Genomic DNA, 18,245 nt, shown 5'->3' with positions numbered 1-18,245 from the left:
CTTAACCTTGGCTGACAACAAAAATGTGTGTAAAACCTTTACTACTGGCTGGGAGTGTACCAGGACATGCATCCTTTTTTTTCCATTGAGCAATTCCATCCTTCCAGAACTCATGACATTCCCTACCTGCATGTATCAGCACAACAGAAAAGTGTGTGTATACTGCTTATTTACAGCTTTATAAATCTTAATAAGGGTTTATAATGATGATACTGTGAAGAAATGTAGAGTCTGGTTACTTCCTGAGGGATGTAAGAGTGCAGCTCTCTGACCCCAAATTGTCAAATACTAATAGATAAAAATTGGGTTGAAGTAAATGTTTTAGGAATATGACAAAGCAGTTATTATACAAAATTAATTTTAAAGCTGTGCATTAACTTAACTAACTTTTGGCATAATTTAACTCCATGGAATTTCTACTTCCAGTGCAACAATTCTTTTACATTTGGTTTATGCATTTCAGTAGCAGAGCTATCTATGTAAAGTGTATAGAAAATCCACAGATGCGTATTTTTGCTGACAAACATACTAGTGAATTTGGGTTATCAGGGTAAGACAACTGGCACAACTTAGTCTGGGTGTTGTGCCTTAAACTTCTATAGTTACAGATCTGTTTGTATGGCCTGTGCCCTAAATTGTGGTATAGTGAAGCATAAGAATAGGTCTAATACTGCACACACGATCATACTTGCTTTCTACTATATAGCCTTGTATAAAAAATCTGTGTGACAAATTCCCAGATGAGATCAGAAGAGGGTTAGACAACACTGGATGTCTTGTAATGTTCTTAGGCAGATCCGTGTTAAGAGTTTCTTGTAAAAGTTGATTATTCTAGGGGTAGGGAGATCTTCTAGCCTTCTTAAAATTTGATTCCCTAACCTTCAATCTGTGCTTTTTTTCCTTGCAGACCTTTCAGCAGCCCAGAGAAAATTTGCCCATTCTCTCAGAGACTTTAAATTTGAATTCATTGGTGATGCAGAGACAGATGATGAAAGATACATAGGTAGGTAAGAAGTGACTATAAGTGGCTATATTTTGCCATGCCATCCTGCAACATGTTTAAACTTTTTTCTGGTTTTGTATTACAGATGCATCACTTCATGAGTTTTCAAACTTTTTAAAAAATCTGGAAGAACAAAGAGAAATTTTGGTGAGTTGCAATAAACATTTTAAAAAGCTGTACGTATAGAAAAGAGTAAGATGAAAGTCAGATAAAGTTTCTTACTGCTTTGTTAACCACCAAGATGCTGATATCAGTAACTTACAGGGAAAGTAAAAAGCAAGGTGAAAGACTTAATACTGCAGCAGGACACCCCAGGCTGGGAAGTTGGCCAAATTTGGATCAAGGACCGCTGTGGCTCCACCTTCAACGCTTACGTGGATTTGGGATGCAATCTGTTGGCTGGATGCAGTAGCAGACTTGCAAACCTTTTCTTTGTAGGTGAGCTTTCTGGTGGAGGGTTGCATCTGCAAACATTTAGTTCCTCTGTTGTGTATGAGGGAGTGTTCTTCATTCATGTGCCTGTGATTGCTTAGGGTTTTAGTGTAATATGGGTCAGGTTGGCTACACATAGACTGTGGGCTGAGCGCTCTGCAATACACCTTACTATCTTAATTTCCTAAGTTGTCCAGAAGATGGAGGGTTTCTTTCTGGACGGTACCATGGTTCTCCTCTGTAGTTGCATGCCCAGCTTTTATTTCAGAGCGGGGATTCGTGGAGCAGATGATGTATTCTTCTGAGTGTGGTTCGACTCTGCATCTAGGAAATGTTCTTAGATCTGCCTAGATAGCAATTATATTCCTCAGGATTTGCCATGTGATTATATCTTTATCTTCCTGGAAGTCAGTGACAACTTGGCATTGCCGAGAGGAAGCTGAGACTAATCTGTGTTCTGTTCTCCTCTCTGCCAGAAGCTCTGCCTGCTGTGGAGGAGTATGTAGATAAGTGAGAAAAGAACTCGTGAACAATTTTATTTTTTTTAACACTTCTCTCTCTGGCGGTCCTGAGCCCAGTAATAGTTATGGTTCCTTGAGTGTGCCGTATTATGTCAGAATTAGGGTCTGTGTGGTTCCTTTCACATTCCTGAAGAATACTGTTTTTACATAGTAGAAACAGTCTTTCAGTATCTTGAGTTGTTTTGCCAAGTTGTAGGGATTTGCTGAAGTATGATTGAATGCATCTTTCGTTTTTCATAATTCTGAAGTACAGTCTTTACTCTGCTTTTTCTTGCCTGCTATCCAGAGCTGTATTTTATTTTAATAAAGTTGCATACATCTAATTAGTGAAAGTCTTTAGGAAGTTTTATGATGAAAACCACTTTATAGTGCATCACATTATTTTCCACACTTATTTGATACCAGGTTTTGAGAGATGTCACCTTCAGGACTTCAGAATTATGTGGCACGTTTCAGCGACCGTATCAGTAGATCTTCAGCAGTAATAGATTACCAACATAGTAGGCTGTGTAGAATCCAGTGCTGTCTGTACAATAAAACACTTCTGTTTTTCAGACTGAATGCCACATAACAGTATTACTTATTTTTTGGTATACTGCCCATGCTTACACGGAAGGCATTACCACACTAAAAGCTAATTAATCAGTCTCTCGATAAGAAATGTGTGAAATGCAGTTATCTGTTAGAACAGCGACAGTTTGATGAAAAACTGGGGAGTATAAAATATTATGGGGCAAATATTTAATTCCAAACAGAAACAGAGTATATTCTCTGAGTTAACAGGTACGTGGCCTTTTCATTGCATCTGTAGTCTAGTAAATGTTATGTATCGCTTCTAGAGGGAGTTAGTATACTAACAGTGGCACTAAGTCGCTGAGAAAGTGATTGTGCAGTGACTGGTTAAGATCATTTTCAGCAGCTGCTGCTCTGACTTGTTTTTTTTTTCTTTGACTTCTCAATAGATGTTTTACAGTGGCATGAGCTGTAGGGATACTCCCATGGAGAATATTAGGGCACGTTGCACTCACAGATGTTTGGAATCAGGTCAGGGATCCAAAGACTTTCCATTAAGATGCAAAGCATATAGCAGGATTTTTTTTAAAAGTGTTTAGTCTTCTTTGTTAAGAATGCTCTTATTTTTCCCCTTACCATTTTGAAGTTGGCCAGAAGGTTTCTGTTTCAGTGCAGAACTGCAGATAAATTTCAGTCATGTAAAATAAAATGTAAGAAATCAATGAATAATTGTAGAACTAAGGACATTTCAGATATTGCTATGCATTTTAATTTTTAGATATTTGAGAAAAGGGGTTATTTTTTCACAACCATATGGTAAATAAAACAAATGTGCCCTTAAAATACATTCTAAACTGGAGTTAAATACTCATCACTTACACTTCTCATGGTTTTCTGAGAGTATTGTTTGTGGTGAATCCAGAGTCCGTAAAACTTTCTATTAGTGTTTACCATAAGTTTACTTGTTTGGTTGTCATTTGTCTGGTGAATATTTAATTTCATTCAGATCTTGGAGTCTTGCACTTCATGGTTTTACCATTTCTCCCATGTCCTTCAAAGGCTGCTGAAATTATATCCCAACTGTCAAAGGATTTAGTTGCTTGTGAAAAGGGAAGATGGCATTAATCCAAATGTTTCATTGGGATTACTACAGACTGGCCAATACAAAAACAAATTACATTTTTCCATAGTACCGTAGCTTGGTGATGTTCTCCAGGGTAGATAGGAAATAGGTCACTTTGTCCCTGAGGATATTCTGGAAATAATTTTTACGTGTTAAGCATGAATGGAGTCGTAGGACTTACATTCTGCTCCTTTGACGTTATAAAAGTGTCATGGAAGTGCAGGGCTGAAAGGGAACTTCACAGAGCTAGTGGGAAAAGATTGGGGATGATCAAGCCACCAACATGGCAATGCTAAGATGCTCTGTCCCACTACCTAGCTGTTCTGCTGCGTGCCAGGGCGGGCACCAAACCTCCCTCCCAGTACCAGTTCTCCTGACAGCAGAAGCAGGTTTGTTTCTTGTGGTGGGCTCAGAACAACAGGCTTCGCTGTCTGCCCTCATTTAAGCTGCAGTGATGGGCAGCACAGGGTACCTGGTAGGTACTGATCGCCTGTGGTTGTTATCCCTTTTCTTCCTTCTTCACCTTCCTTTTTACCACCTTCATACCTCGTTCTTCCATCCCAGTCTTCTTCCAAATGACCAGCCTGCCATAATTAGTTTTCCCTCTTGATTCCATTCTTGCTAAATCATAACCACATTTGATAGCGCTTGTACTGTTCCCTCAGTAATCTCAGCAGTACTTGGCACTACCGGTGCGGTCACCCTATGTGCTGGCTGTGCGTGCTTCCACTCCCTGGAGGTCCTCTGTCCTGCCCTTCAGCTGCTTCTGGAGTTCAGCTGTTTCTCATATAACTCTCCCTTAACCACACTGGAAGTCCAGTCACCCCTCACGGCGCTGTCAGTAACTTTTGTCAGCTTCTCTCACAGTTATGGGCCATGTCCAGCGATCTCTCGGATCCTGTCTATTAGTTTCTCATGCCCTATTTAGTTAGCGTACTCCACGCCAGGACTGAGCGAGTTGGCTGCATTTGCCTGCAGCCCTGCCAGAGGTGTGACTGATGGCAGGATCATGTATACCTAGGTAATCCGTGATGAGTGCTGGTCTAACCTATTCTTTAAAAATGTTCCAGGGACGGGGGTTTCTCTAGTTTTACTCCAGTGTTTATTCTTCCATTTTTTCACCTGATATCCATCCTAAGTCTCCTTTACTGCAAATTAAACTGGGAACTTTTGGGTACTTTTCTGCTGTAGTCATGGAGTAAAACTGATCACTTTTCCTCCATAGTAGTATTTTCACTGTTACCCTTTCAAAGTGGTGTTTTTACATCTGTATTTTTCCTTATTCAATTTAATTACACTGAGTTTAGACCATCTCTCTTTTATGTCAAAATTAGTTTAATCCTGCTTTCTGAAAGCACTGACGTTTTCTCTTGGATTTATGTCACTCCACATGTATGTTAGTCTCATGGAGTTATTGGTAAGTCACTCCATTTAATTGCTACTGAAAATTAGATCATGCAACTTGGTTGTAGTTTCCTATATGATGCTTGAAATGTCCTTTTAGATAAACAGGTATTTTTCAGGGTAGTTTTGCAACCAGGATGTTGTTTTCTCATTCTTCCAGTGGTTTGTTTGCTTTTGAGAATGTCGTGTGGGTCAGCACTGAAGACTTAATTGAGGAGATCGGTTACTGTACTGATCTCAAAAAGGAAAGTAGATGTTGTTCTTAAATTCAAAGTAGCTTTTAACCTTCTATAGTGTGTTCCAGGACTGTTGAGTATATGAGTTGCTACGTCTGGTCTGTAACTTTCTCAGTTCCTGCTTTCTCCTCCTCTTCTCACTTTTAAGTTGCTGCTGTGTTTGCTCTTCTACCATCCTCTGGGACCTTTCTGCCTCTCCCTTTAGTTTGCTTTGCTGAGTTCCTCAACTACTCTAAAGCAAAGCCCCTTCTGACTTGAACGCAGTTAATTCTTCAGTTGCATAATGTAAGAATACATCTAATTGTTCTTAAGAAATCCTTACTCTTCTTAACATCCATTTTTTTCCCCTCTTTGTTAAATGTTTTGCTATAATTAATTGAGAGTTTTTTTCCTCTGTGAAGATAATAATCTGCTGTTATCTTACAGTGAATCGTTGATTTAACTCTCTTTCCAGTTAAATAATGGTTTTAACAGCTTCCTTTCTCTCTGTTTTCTGAAATACATATGAAGAACCCCCTTTCTTTAGGGTTTACTTGGCCCCTTACCAAATAAAACATAGTTTTTGCCTTAGCCTTTCTAACTTTGTCACTAAGCACTTGTATTTTTCCTTTTTACTCCATCACATTTCTCTTTGTGTAGGATTTCTTGTACAAATATCTTCACCTTACTATGTTTCCTGTCATTTCCCCAAGGCAATATAAACTCACTGTTTTACTTTGATACGATCTCTTCTGTTTCCTGCTACAGTTCTGGCACGCTTCTGTTCCTTCCGATATCTTTGGAGGAAAGATGCCACCTAGTTATTTTTGAACTTTTTTTTTTACTTTTTTTTCGAAAAAGAAAGACTGTTGTTGTTATGCCATAGGTACCTTTGCAGTCCCAGCCTCGCAGAAATCCTTTTGCATTCTTTGTTGGTTTTACCAGGTTGTCAGAATCAAATTCAAAATAGCACCTCTCCCAATGCATTTTTTTGAAAGCAGAATTATTCCTAGCATATATCAGGAACATGAGAAACTGTTTCTCTATGGATTTTTAAAGAAATATCTCAGTTAAGTCACTATTTTATTCTTTCCTCTTCTTCTTCTCTCTCTCTCTCAAAAAAAAAAAAAAAAAAAAAAAGAGAGAAAGAGGGAGAGGTTTCCCAGTTGTGGTTTCCCAAGTTCAAAGAAGTTAAGGTTCAAAGGCATGTACTCAAAAGGTTAGAGGTATAATTTAAATGATCTGTGCAAATATGTACTTATACTTACCTCTTATGATGAAGTATTTAAGTGCATGATTATTCATTTCACAGGTTAAGTGCTCACTTAACACATAGTGTTCATGGATAGCTTACTCTCACCTTTTGTTCAGTGACTCTTTGCATTTAGTTTACACTGTTCCTCCTCTTCTGGAGATAGTGGTATTAATTTTTATAAGGTTTGGTGCTCAGCACATGACTGTTTAAGGGTTCATAAGTCTTAATCGGTCTTCACAGTAGTCTGAAAAAAAAACTGTGTGAAGGAGCAATCAGTTTGCTCACTGATTTAGGGTGAACAAAAATATCCAATAGTTTTGGATGTAAGATGCATTCAAGATCTGTTAAATAAGAGTTTGTGCAATAGATCTACTCTATATGTTCAGATCCTGTTAAGTCCACTGACAGTGCAGACTGCAAAGTATATCTGCCAAGACAGTGGAACAGACATAATTGGTGACCGCTTCTGAAAAATTAGGCTGCCGACAGCATATTGAACATCTCAGATGCAGAGACAGAGGCACAAATAAAACGTAATGTCTCAGGAACAGCATTTGACTACCTTAATCACAGTTCCTAGATCCTTTTGTTTTTTTTTACTGCAAATTGTCCAGTTTAATAAAACATTTTCTGGTTTTAGAAACAAGCAGACAATTGCTGCCATATCTCACTGCCCAGCCTTCACTTTTCGTCTGCGTGGCATGAGGCCAGATGACAATCATATAATTATTGGAATATAGAACATGAATGTGGAATTAAGACTACTTCAGGCACACCTCTCATGTTCTGGTGATTCACGACATTGAATGTTTGATTTATATATGTTTATTTTTTAATGTTATATACAGCCTTCTGAAATTGTTTTGTGAGTTACATATGAACTTGTGCACATTAATCTATAAAAGAAAGATGACTATTGTCTATACAATAGGAAAAAAATGCAAAGCCACTTCTGGGTGTGTTCGTCCCACCTCTGAGTGAATGTGGCTGAAAAGTTCTGTTACCACTAGCTTCCTCTTCCAGATAATTTTGTGGTCTCACATGCATCAACATAACTCACTAGAGAATTTTCATTCTGTTATTTCATCAATGGGAAATGTTTGGAATTTGCATTGTAAAACTCTCACCAGTTTGGATTTTGCTGGTTGTTAATAACACCACTGTTTCTCGTGGAGGACAGCGCTGACAATAATGGAACAGTTCATTCTTGACTGAACACTGAAGCTGTTGTTCGTGGTTGGATTCCTTGCCTTTTAGTGGCATCTTTTTGCTCAGCGATAAGCTTTGCCATGAATGAAGAAAATAAGCATTACACTATTTCCTTTCCTGAGCAGCCTTTTTGGTTTGTCAAGACCTTTATATGACCGCTGATTTCAAAGCGTGGACTGGAAGTGATTCTCTGCTCATACAAGAGCCAAACCAATGTTCTGGTGTGTCACTCTGTTCAGCCCTTGTGTATTGGGTTTGTGAAGGGAAGGTGTTTCTTTGGAGGAGTTACCCACGGCTTTTGTCCACTTCAGATGCGGAAAAGCTGGTTTGTTGCTGTTTGTGAAACTGTCTTTATTTCTTTTCCTGTTATGTTTATGTCTTCGTAGTATTTTCTCTTTATAGTGGAATGTATTTTGTAAGAATAAACTTATTAAAAAGCCAGGACTATTAAATAACTTTTAGTAAGTAATCTTTAATAAAAACTGCTGTCTTAATTTAATTCTCTTTTTTTTATTTAAACAAAATAGTTTATTGTTGTTTGCTTATGATACCAATTCAATTTTTGAGGCCAGCAGTTTCATGGCAAGTGAATCAATGCAAACAGTCTTGCAGAGCACAGCATAGCAGATAGGTCATAAGAGGCATTTTAGCTGTCTGTCCTTTAGATCAGTCATGAACTTCCACTGAACAGGAAACACCTTTGGCTAGGAGGGGAGACCTGAGAGTCCTGCTAGTATATTCTCTGGAAGCCAAGGCTGCTGCTTTTAAAAGAGCTAGAAAGTGCAAAGCACAGGAGCCTGCCTGTATCGTGGCTTGTGGGGCAGTGGTTGGTCTGGGAAATTCCCCAGAACAATTTGAGAAAATTTTTCTTGTCTTACTAAACCCCAGGAGTAGTTTTCTGGAACACTTAAGAGGAAGGTGATTTGTTTTGTTATAGGTGTCTCCTAGCATCTCAGAAATGTACAAAATAGATTGTATCCAAGGCATATATCTGTCTGCCTGACTCTTTTGTTACCAGATGGTTTCCTCCACAGCCAATGAACCCAGAAGAACGGATGTCACTTTTTTTTTTTGTAGCTTCTGCACACATGCAGAGACACATAAGTATTAATGTGCTATGAGACCCCCTAAAAATCCTTTAAATTATAGACTCCAGTCCTTCTAAAAACCAAAAAACTCAAACACTCGCATTTGTAGTCCTGATGTGTGGCTGAGGGCCTTTCATTATTTAAGATTGTAAAGCTACGGGAAAGTTCCAGAGCAGTGAGAAAATCCAGACACTTTTACAAGAAGAAAACTTGCATTTGAAAACAAACAAACGAGTTTTGGGTGTGGACTGCACTGACTGCAGTTATCAGTGCTCCAGTTAAATACAAAACCAGTGCTGAGAAGTGGTGAGAGAGATATGCCACTGTGTCTGCAGGGCGTACTGGCAGGAGAGCTGGCTGTGCAACTAACTGAGAACACATTCATGTAACTGTAAGAGCACATCACGTTCTCATGGGAAAAGAAAGAATAGACATTAAGACTTCACAAGTAACATCTGATGTCCTCAGCAGTGGAACTGTAACTGCACAGTCACATAATGCAGGGTTTCAGGCATAGATCTTAATGCTTTGAGAAATTTCAGTAACAAATCACTATGTGAAGCAGGAAAGCTTTTTGGAGGAAAACACAATTTTTATATATTCCCCTCTCCTCCAACATAGAAGGTTTTTTATTAGGCTGAATGTTGCAGTTTCTTAGGAGGAACATGGAAGAGCTATATCCTCTGTAAGCAGAAGTGCAGCTGTAGGTAGTAAATTTCTTTATTAGAAAGTAAATTTCTTCATTTAGCAGCAGTGTTAACTACTTTGTTCTTGAATCACTGCTAGGTATGTCTTCCTTTCTGTGTTCGCTGTTGCACTGAGTAGGGCAAAACTTCCTTCCCAGATCTGGTTTCATTGACACTTGCCCAGTTTTATGAGCTCTGCCCTACTGCTTGGCAGCCTCTGTCTTTGCTTTGTCGAGGGGAGAAACAGTCCTGCCCCTGTCTACAAATAAATCTTTCCAGTTGATGCACTGGGAAACTTACAACACTCTTTTCTGTTTGGCTTCTAATCTGCATTCCAGGTCCTGGGATGAGAATTGGGAAGTTGGCACTCCTGTGTTGCTGAGCAGCCTGCAGCAAGGTGTAGGTTTATGGCTTTTTTTTTTGTTTGTTTTTTTCCTTTCTCAGCAAACCTGTCTTGTCTGGGAGAATGCTTTGCTTCAGAATGGAGCAGAGTCAGCACATATACTTAACTCACCACCAGAGTTATTGATGAGCAATGTGTAATTTCCAGTTTTTCCAGTAAAGGCTGAGGTCTAAGGACATTTTTAGGATGAAAGCTGGGAGGCCACTGCTGCATTTGTCTAATAAACAAAACAAATTTTGATTAACTTAAGTTGGTCTAGCCTTTGTAGCCACAGGGGCTGGACTGAGCTTTTGGGACAGCTCTTGTGGGATACTTCTTTCCAGCCCTCACAAGCAACCTTCCTCCTGTGCAAGACAAACCTGGTTGTGCCTGCAAGGGAACTTAGACTGCTCCTGCCTACTGCAGGAGGGTGAGGAAGCATGAGGAGCATTGAATGGTGGTGGATGGTGCTGTCTGTCAGGTTACAGTGCATAGGAGGGGAAGCAGTTTCTCCCTAAACAGCTGTGCTCCCACCTTCTCTGAGAAGGGAAGAAGTGACAGGCTAAAGAGAGTTATTTCGTGGACTGTCATGGACTGCTGACTTACCTGTTGGATCTTGTTGACTTGACTGATGAAGTAGCAAGCAGCTGTAAATGCACTTGCTAATGGATTTAGTTTGTGCCTTTGTGTGCTGCTCTAGGAAATGTTGGTTTAGGCCCCTTAATCTACAACTTGTTACTTATTTCTTTCCAAAAGTATGGAGCTGGAAAAGTCAGGATTATCACCATTCTGTACAACTTCTCTGCCTGAGCAGGTGGAGTTTTGTAAAGGCATCAGAAATTAGGAGGTATGCGCAAAGCTGAAAGCCTGCTTTAAGACGTTGTTGAAAATGTTGGACGCAGTGATCTTCCGAGATGATGATGGCAAGGATGATTTTTTTTTTTTACTGCTATTGCCAGGTTTATGTTCGAGTTAAGTTAATTCTTTGACCTTTACATACGTGCAGCAAATGGAACAGGAGTGGCATGAGCAGTTTAGGACTGTCTGCCTGAGGCACGTGTGCTCATCGGGTTAAACATTTCTTAAAGCATTCTTGAGACTTTGACATTCATAAAGCTGGTTAAGATACTGTTGCTTGAGACGTGACCTCTTTATATTGATTAACGTGTGACTTACACTTATCATAGTTTGCCTGCCAGATTTTAAAATTGCGTATATATTCCTTTCAGGTAGGTTTGGATAGGTTGGAGATATAAAGGAAAAAAAGGATTTTTTTGGTGCCCTTTAAATAGTACATTCCTGTCATCGTAATCTGCCAGGATTAGAGGAGCAGAGAGGTGAAAACTAATTTAAGAGTCAAGACAGAAGTTGAAAGAGGAAGGAACATGTAATTTTATATTAATGAATATTTAACTTAAATGCCTAATAGAACTTTTCTTGGAAATTTTACATTTTAACATGATCCTCCTTCTTAAGGAAGGTGGATGTGATAATGACAAATACGTTCCAGCGATCATTAGCTTATTTCCTTATACTGTGAGAACTTTACTTATTTTGTATACTGATCTGTTATTCATGGTTTAAAAAAAAAAAGTGTTGTTTTGAGTTCCCAAGTTATGTAAACTAAGTTAACAATGAAAAGCAGTGTAAATAATGTTTTTGTTCTAGAAATAAATACACATCTTTTTGTAGCTTCTCATGACAAGCACTGGATTCTAAGTACTGGAAAACACTGCAAATGCCTCCCTACTTAATCTAGTATTGTGCATATTTTAATTATGAACTTCATTTTTATTTCTGCCAGTCAGACCAACAGCTCTGTAATTCACTGTTAAATTTACCGGTCACATCTTTGTTGACAGTTTCTGTTTATATGCATATAAACTCACATACGTGCTCATTTGAGTGAGGATGAAATATCCTCTTATATTTTTATATGTGGGTCTGGTGTGAAGCTCCATGAGAACAACAAAAGATCTACAAAATTCCGCTTCACCTAGAAATACTCAAGAGCCCCGCTGTTTAATCCAGACACAGAAAGCAAAGGGGGAGACAAATCTTAACTCCCTGTATGGCAGGAGAAGTTCTGCAGGAGAGGCATCTGTTAACAAAAGTTTAAGTCACGCAGAATGAGAAACATCTTTTTTGGAAGGAGGGGAGGTTGGTTTTTCTTTTAACGAAAGAGTTACTGGTGTATCATACCACTGGCAGCAGTGGAATCTCTGTTGGCAGTCGCTGAGGGAACATCCCGTTTTGATTTAAAGATTATTTTCTGCTTCAAACAAATTCCTGTAGTGGTTCCCATGGTTAATGCTACACAGGAGTGTAGCAGACCATGTGATTTGCAGCCAGCCCTGCTGGTTTATAAACCACAGCCTTTTCTGCATGTCGTGTGGGTTTTTTTTTTCTTTTTTCTTTTCTGTTGCATCAAGGTGCTATGGTTTTCTTTGACTCAGACTTCATGTTCAGTATACATTTACTGCCTGTTGATCTTGCATTTCACGTTTTTGGTGTAAAAGTTCAAACAACGAATAAGCAACTTGTCATTAGTATTTATTTTTAACCTTCTGACCATTTAAGTGCTCAGTTGCTGCCTTTAAATGCTTTTAAGTGATTCCACTAACCATGGTGCTCTGACATCCTGGCAGCTAGCATCATCCTCTCTGAGTTTTGCTCTGAGGAGGCCTCATAGCTTTCTCCCTCACTTTGTCAGTATAGAGGAAGCTGGCAGAAACAATTTAAATTTCTTAAAAATTTCTAATATAGAAGGACTGTTCTGTGATTTCTGTAAGTGGTTCTCCACACTGACTTTTGAGAGTGCTTGCGGTCAGCAAGGAGAGATCCTTCAGTCCTCAGGTGCTTCTGCTGTGTCCCAAGAAACTGTTTCTGGTGCTTGATCAAATTATAAATCTAAATTACTGTTTCTTTTCAGCCCCAAAGAATTTCCAGGAAAGTTTTGGGAGCCTGACAAAATTTGGAAAACCTGAGTATCCTAAAAACTGCCCTGGAGACTCCTGGTAACTGCTCGAGTAGTTAGGATATATGTGCATAGGCTGGCAGGTGGGCTAAATCCTTGCTAAAACCACAGTTCAGCTCCTGTTTGGGGCATTTGACTACCCTGGCTCTCTTTCAGTGGGAGTGGAGGCAGCTCAGGGAACGAATGGTGCTCCAGCCGCTAAGAACATTCCCAGAGCCCTGGGATGAACTCTTCAGAATATCTCTTTGCTGGGCTGGAGATGTGGCAGAAGTTTCTCTCTTGTCCTTCCTCTACCCTCCAGCTCGATGCAAGGGTCTCTGGTGTCGTGGTTAGCCCGGTGCTGTTGTGTGCTTTTGGAAGGCAAAATGGTCAGATTTATTTTTCTCTTGCTCCTGCCAAGGGTGCACGGACGGGTGCCTTAAGTGTTTTTGACAAAATCAGGAAATAGATGCAGAAAGAAAAAGTTTGGGCCAGGAGACCAAGTGCTCTGAAGTCAGGAAGTATCTATTGTATGGATGACTGTGCAACATGCAGTTTGGCCCAGACTTGCCAGATATTTGGGTTTCTAGCATGCTGCCATGGCTGTTTAAAAATCTGGGCTGCTCTGGTTACAGTGAATTGGCAGGATGACTCCCACAGTAATCTCTGCATCGCTCCGGGGGTGGGTGGGAGCAGACAGTGCTATTGAGATTTGTTTTGTGCCAGATCTCTAATACATCCCTCTTGTGTTTTATGATAAGAGCTTTCCAGAAGTGTTCCAGAAGGCTGGTTTAAGCCTGCAGTGTTTTATCTGAAACTTTTCACATTTGAAGGGGGATGGTGGGGGAGAAGAGAGAAAAAGCCTTCTGTTGTATCTAAGGTGGTCTTCCAGGGAGCTCTGCCTGGGCTCCTGGCAGCTCAGCCCCGAGGCTGTGATAAGCCCAGTCCTCGGCACGATTTACTCTGTGGGTCTGCCTTAGGACTGAGACCAAAAGGATCCCACCTGCTCCTCCACACCTCTGACTCTCTTGCCATCTTTTCCGTGCTGCTGTTGTGTTCAAGAAGTTCCAACCTTTGCTAAAATTTTGAACCTTTTTTTAAATTTTAAGTCGTGTTTGCACCAAAACCAAACCCGACTCAGCTCCATCTCCAGTGAAATTTAATGTGAAATAGAAACTGTGTTTGCTGACCAGATCTAATAAGCTACAGTTTTCTGTGTCATAATGGCATATTGTGTCCTTTTTGTTTCTCTCTAGTATGGCTATGAGGCTGTTTATCGTAAGCACACTGGTGGCTGCTCACCCAGTGAACTAAACCTCTTGTTTCTTAACTTTACACTTCTTGATTTTACAACTTATGTTAACTTAAGGCTTTCTTAATGTAGTTAAATGTAAATATTTGGAAATATATGTATCAATGCCTAATGGCTTTAGCTGTGTGTTAAAAGCTTATTATTTGCTACTCAGTAGTCCATTCTGCAGTTGCTTGTAGTGTTTCTTGTTGCAGAAATTTGTGTCCCCAAATGAAAATCGTTTGTCCTGTGTCTCATTCTGGTGTTCAGTCATTGAGACTGTCAACCTGATCTGCCAGACTGGCACAAGTAAAGCAGTTGCAGTTTGGCTGCAGCCTGTAAATTTCTGAAATGTCTGCATTTGTTTTAGATTTAATTTTCCTGACAGTGGATTGAAATAAGGGATAGAAGATTTGAAAGCTTGAATGAACTCAGAGATGTGATTTTTTCGATTTAGGATTTAAGACTCTTAACTTGCATGCTTCTCCTTTGTTTTATCCCAGAGCTTGCTTGCTTTTTTTTGTTTTTATTGCTGATGCTAAAGTGACTTGTCAGTCTGGCTATGGAAACCTAACCCATGCTTTTTTTTTTCTTTAGGCACTCAGTGTTACTGAAACTCTGATCAAACCTTTGGAAAGATTTAGAAAAGAACAGCTAGGAGCTGTAAAGGTTTGTCCCTCATTGCCTTTATGATAAGTTTGTTTAATTTCTCTACTTGGATTGCGTTGCAGTAATGACATGTATTTGGCAGAGAGATACTGTTGTTTATATTTCATGTATTGACTTTTTTTTTTCCCTTTTCTACTTTGAGAACTTGCTTCAGAAACAAATGGAAAGTATGTTTCAAGAAGAGAAGAATGTGTCCTTTCCCTTCCCTCTCTCCTCCCCTTCCCTTATCTCGTGTCTGGAATAGGAGCAGTCCTGCTAACAGCCTGCCCCCCCTTCCTAATGGGTAACCCTGTTCTGCTTTGTATTTGCTTGCAGTTGCACAATCAAAGGCTGAAAAATATTAACTACCCAAAGGAGCTCATCCATGTGCTTTTAACCGTATTTTTACAACTTGCAAAGTGAAAATTGCCTTAGTTTTACTTTTTGTTTTAAATAAATAACTCATTCCCTCTGTATGAGTGGAAGAAAATAGAGATGGAGAGGCTAAAGACAGGTTCTCAAAGTGGTTGTTTTTTTTGGTGAAAGCATTCAGTAATTTTTTTTAAGATTGTCACTACGTTGTGTATATTATTTTAAAATAAAGGGCAAATTAAAATTTTTATATTAAGTACACACTCGCTTTGGATGAAAGTAACAAGGACAAGTTTTTATCTCTTTGTACCTGTCTACCTTTCTTCTTCCAGTGAGAAATCTAAATGCTTACTCAAAAAAAAAAAAGCCCACAGCTGTTTAACACAGTTTTCTGTTGCAAAGCTCAATTAATAAATTTTTAAACTACCACTCTGCAGATGTTTTATTTTATAATTTCATGATTTCATCAGCAGTGATATTTAATAGCTAAGGTAACGTTTCAATTACGAGAACGCTCTATGTTTTGACTTTAGCAGGAATTGTTAACATGTTCTGAATACGATTTCAGCGTTCGTAAGTGGAAAGTGCTCTGTTGATCATAAGTCATTACAGTTCAATAGTACAGTGAGCTTTGTGTAATTTTATGGACTTCTCAGAAGTACATCAGACATCCCAACCAATAAACAATAAAAACTTGGTCTGTAATACAGGGAGTCTTCTAAGGAAAAAGAGAATTAATTCTAAATGTAACCTATTGTCGTAGAAGCAGCTGTAATGAATGGATTAGAGCAATAGTTTTTTGATGTTAAAGAACATGCCATTTTTGAGGTAAGAACTCCTAATGCTTTAAACTGTCTCATGATCTTCATGCATTTACTAGTCAGAATTCTGTCCTCAATGTTTCTGACTTGACAAGTCACATTCACACAGTCTACATCTCACATTTTGTTGTGTGGATGTTTCTTCCCTTGTATCTCCCTGCATACTGTTTCTGTGAAGTTGAAGCTCTTATTTGTGATTTAGCCATTCTTTTTGGACAGAATTCTCGGTGACCTTAATTAGAGCACTCTTGCATAACTGTGTAACATTTAAATAAAAATCCTCTAAAAATATTTAACTCTTTGAATATTCATAACTGAATATTTATTCAATATAATCAAAGTACTGACACTGGAAATACAAGACTGCTTGCTTGGAAAAATCAAGTTATGGCATCTAGTAGTGAAATATATCTGGAACATTGTGTAGCATTTGCTTTAGGAAAAATTTATGCTCTACCATTACAGAATGAGAGTTGAATCTGCTACCTCAGATTTTCCTGTGTCTTACATCCCCTGCTGATAAAATGGTCTGAGCTGGGCTTAAGAAGAAAAAGAAAAGAAAAAAAGCTTAACTCCATAGTGCTGGAAGCTGAGGCTCTTATTGAATTACTCCTTAGTAAAAGATGTTGCTGCTCTAATCCCAAACTACATGTGTAAAGTTTCTGGCTTTGCCTATTTAGAAGTCAATAGTTCTTTCGTTTTCTGGCAGCACTCAAATGTTGACCAGATCAATGGAAATTTTGCTAATATAAATGCAAAGCCCCCCCCCCGGCTTCCTTCCTAATTTCCCGTATGCTAATGTGTTATCTCTAATCACTCGTAATACCATATGTGTATCTTGATGTTTCTCAGGTGGTAAGGAATATTGTGGCTGCTTTTTTAAAATAAGTCCTTAGACTCATAATGGAGAAAAAACCTAGCATTTTTGGTAAAATTCCTTGCTGAGAAGCAATCCTAAACAGTGTAGACCCCCTCTTTAATAGAATGCCATTTTCAGAAACCAGTCGTTCAGAGAACAAAAACATGTATCACATTATATATAGTATTACTTATTAAAAACAAAAGGTTAAGAGAAAAAAATGAGCAAGTATTTCTATAGAGTCTAACCAGTATGTTGCGTAGAATGCATTTAAATTAAATTCCAAATTAACAGATGATGGAAAAATATTTTAATTGAACTGTTTTCTTTCTGATGAGTGAATCTGTCAGTTCTTGAATATGTAATTTAATATTTGATTTTACTTACTTTGATTATTTTCAACTGCAATTAGTTATACTAAAAATAGCTTCAAAACTGGTTGGTTGATTTCATTGATTCTCATTTCTGTCTTAATATACAGAGTTAGGAAACTAGAACTGAGGAAGCGAAAGGGTTGTTTTACAATGTCTTCTACTAAATTAGATCTAAGAACTTACATTTCCTAGAAACATTTAATGACTGTCCCTCTTCCAATACATTGCTTTTGATGGTCAGAGAAATAGATTTGCACGTGCAAAAGATATTCATATGTCTCTATGAGAGATTCTCTCTTGCTAACATGATTTTATATTTTATGGAGATTTTTCTTTATTTTAAAAAGTCTTTTTTCTTCATGGGTGCGACAACAGCCTGGCAGGAATTCAGCACAGAGGTCTTTGAATGGTTTTAAAATCAAGAAATCCTAAGGAATATGGAGCTGTATTTGCTTTGGCTTTTCAACTGTGAAACTGTTAGAACTTAAATGATGTTTTTACACTTTTCCTCTGTCAATTATTGAAAAAAAAGAACTTTCTGTGAGACTGGTATTCCCTTGAAGTCCTCTATTCAAAACCAAGATGATGTGGATGATCCCTGAAAATAATGAAAAATGTAATAAATCAAGAAGAGGTTTTTTTTTTTGACTTTTTTTACTTAGAAGATGTAAGCATTCATGTGATAAATTTCACCATAATGATGCAATGGGATTTCATTTCAAGTTAGCCTTTAAATTAATTTTAAAAATGAGTTGGAAACGTACTTTTCCTTAGTTATTTGAGCTATGATAGTTTCTCTTTGTTTATGATTAAGTAGAATTTTAAAAGAAGAAAGATGGAGGCTTTTCTTACATATTTATATATGAATGAATGTTACGTTGTTTCTGTGTCTAGGAGGAAAAGAAGAAGTTTGATAAAGAGACAGAGAAGAACTACAGTTTGTTAGAAAAGCATTTGAATTTATCAGCTAAGAAGAAAGAGCTACAATTACAAGAGGTACTGTTGCCTCTTTTTTTATGCAAGCTACAGGCTTTTGAATAGGTAAATATATTTTATGCAAATGCAAGCCAAGCATTCACAGTGGTAAAAGGAA

At 38.4% G+C, this 18,245-nt stretch overlaps 1 protein-coding gene across 2 annotated transcripts in view; it reads left to right on the top strand.

Annotated features, from left to right (window-relative positions):
* The window catches only part of ARHGAP10 (Rho GTPase activating protein 10), a 153,057-nt gene that overhangs the window by 44,294 nt on the left and 90,518 nt on the right, over positions 1 to 18,245 (top strand). For both annotated transcript variants that reach the window (XM_068402751.1, XM_068402752.1), the window contains exons 2-5: positions 908 to 1,003; positions 1,089 to 1,150; positions 14,676 to 14,747; positions 18,047 to 18,148. In XM_068402751.1, the coding sequence (XP_068258852.1) occupies positions 908 to 1,003; positions 1,089 to 1,150; positions 14,676 to 14,747; positions 18,047 to 18,148 (332 nt within the window). The remainder of the gene's footprint in view (positions 1 to 907; positions 1,004 to 1,088; positions 1,151 to 14,675; positions 14,748 to 18,046; positions 18,149 to 18,245) is intronic.

Source organism: Nyctibius grandis, chromosome 6 (genome assembly GCF_013368605.1).
Source record: "Nyctibius grandis isolate bNycGra1 chromosome 6, bNycGra1.pri, whole genome shotgun sequence".
Lineage (NCBI taxonomy): Eukaryota > Metazoa > Chordata > Aves > Nyctibiiformes > Nyctibiidae > Nyctibius > Nyctibius grandis.
Note: the sequence above shows the minus strand (reverse complement) of the source record. Positions and strands in the feature narration are given on the sequence as shown.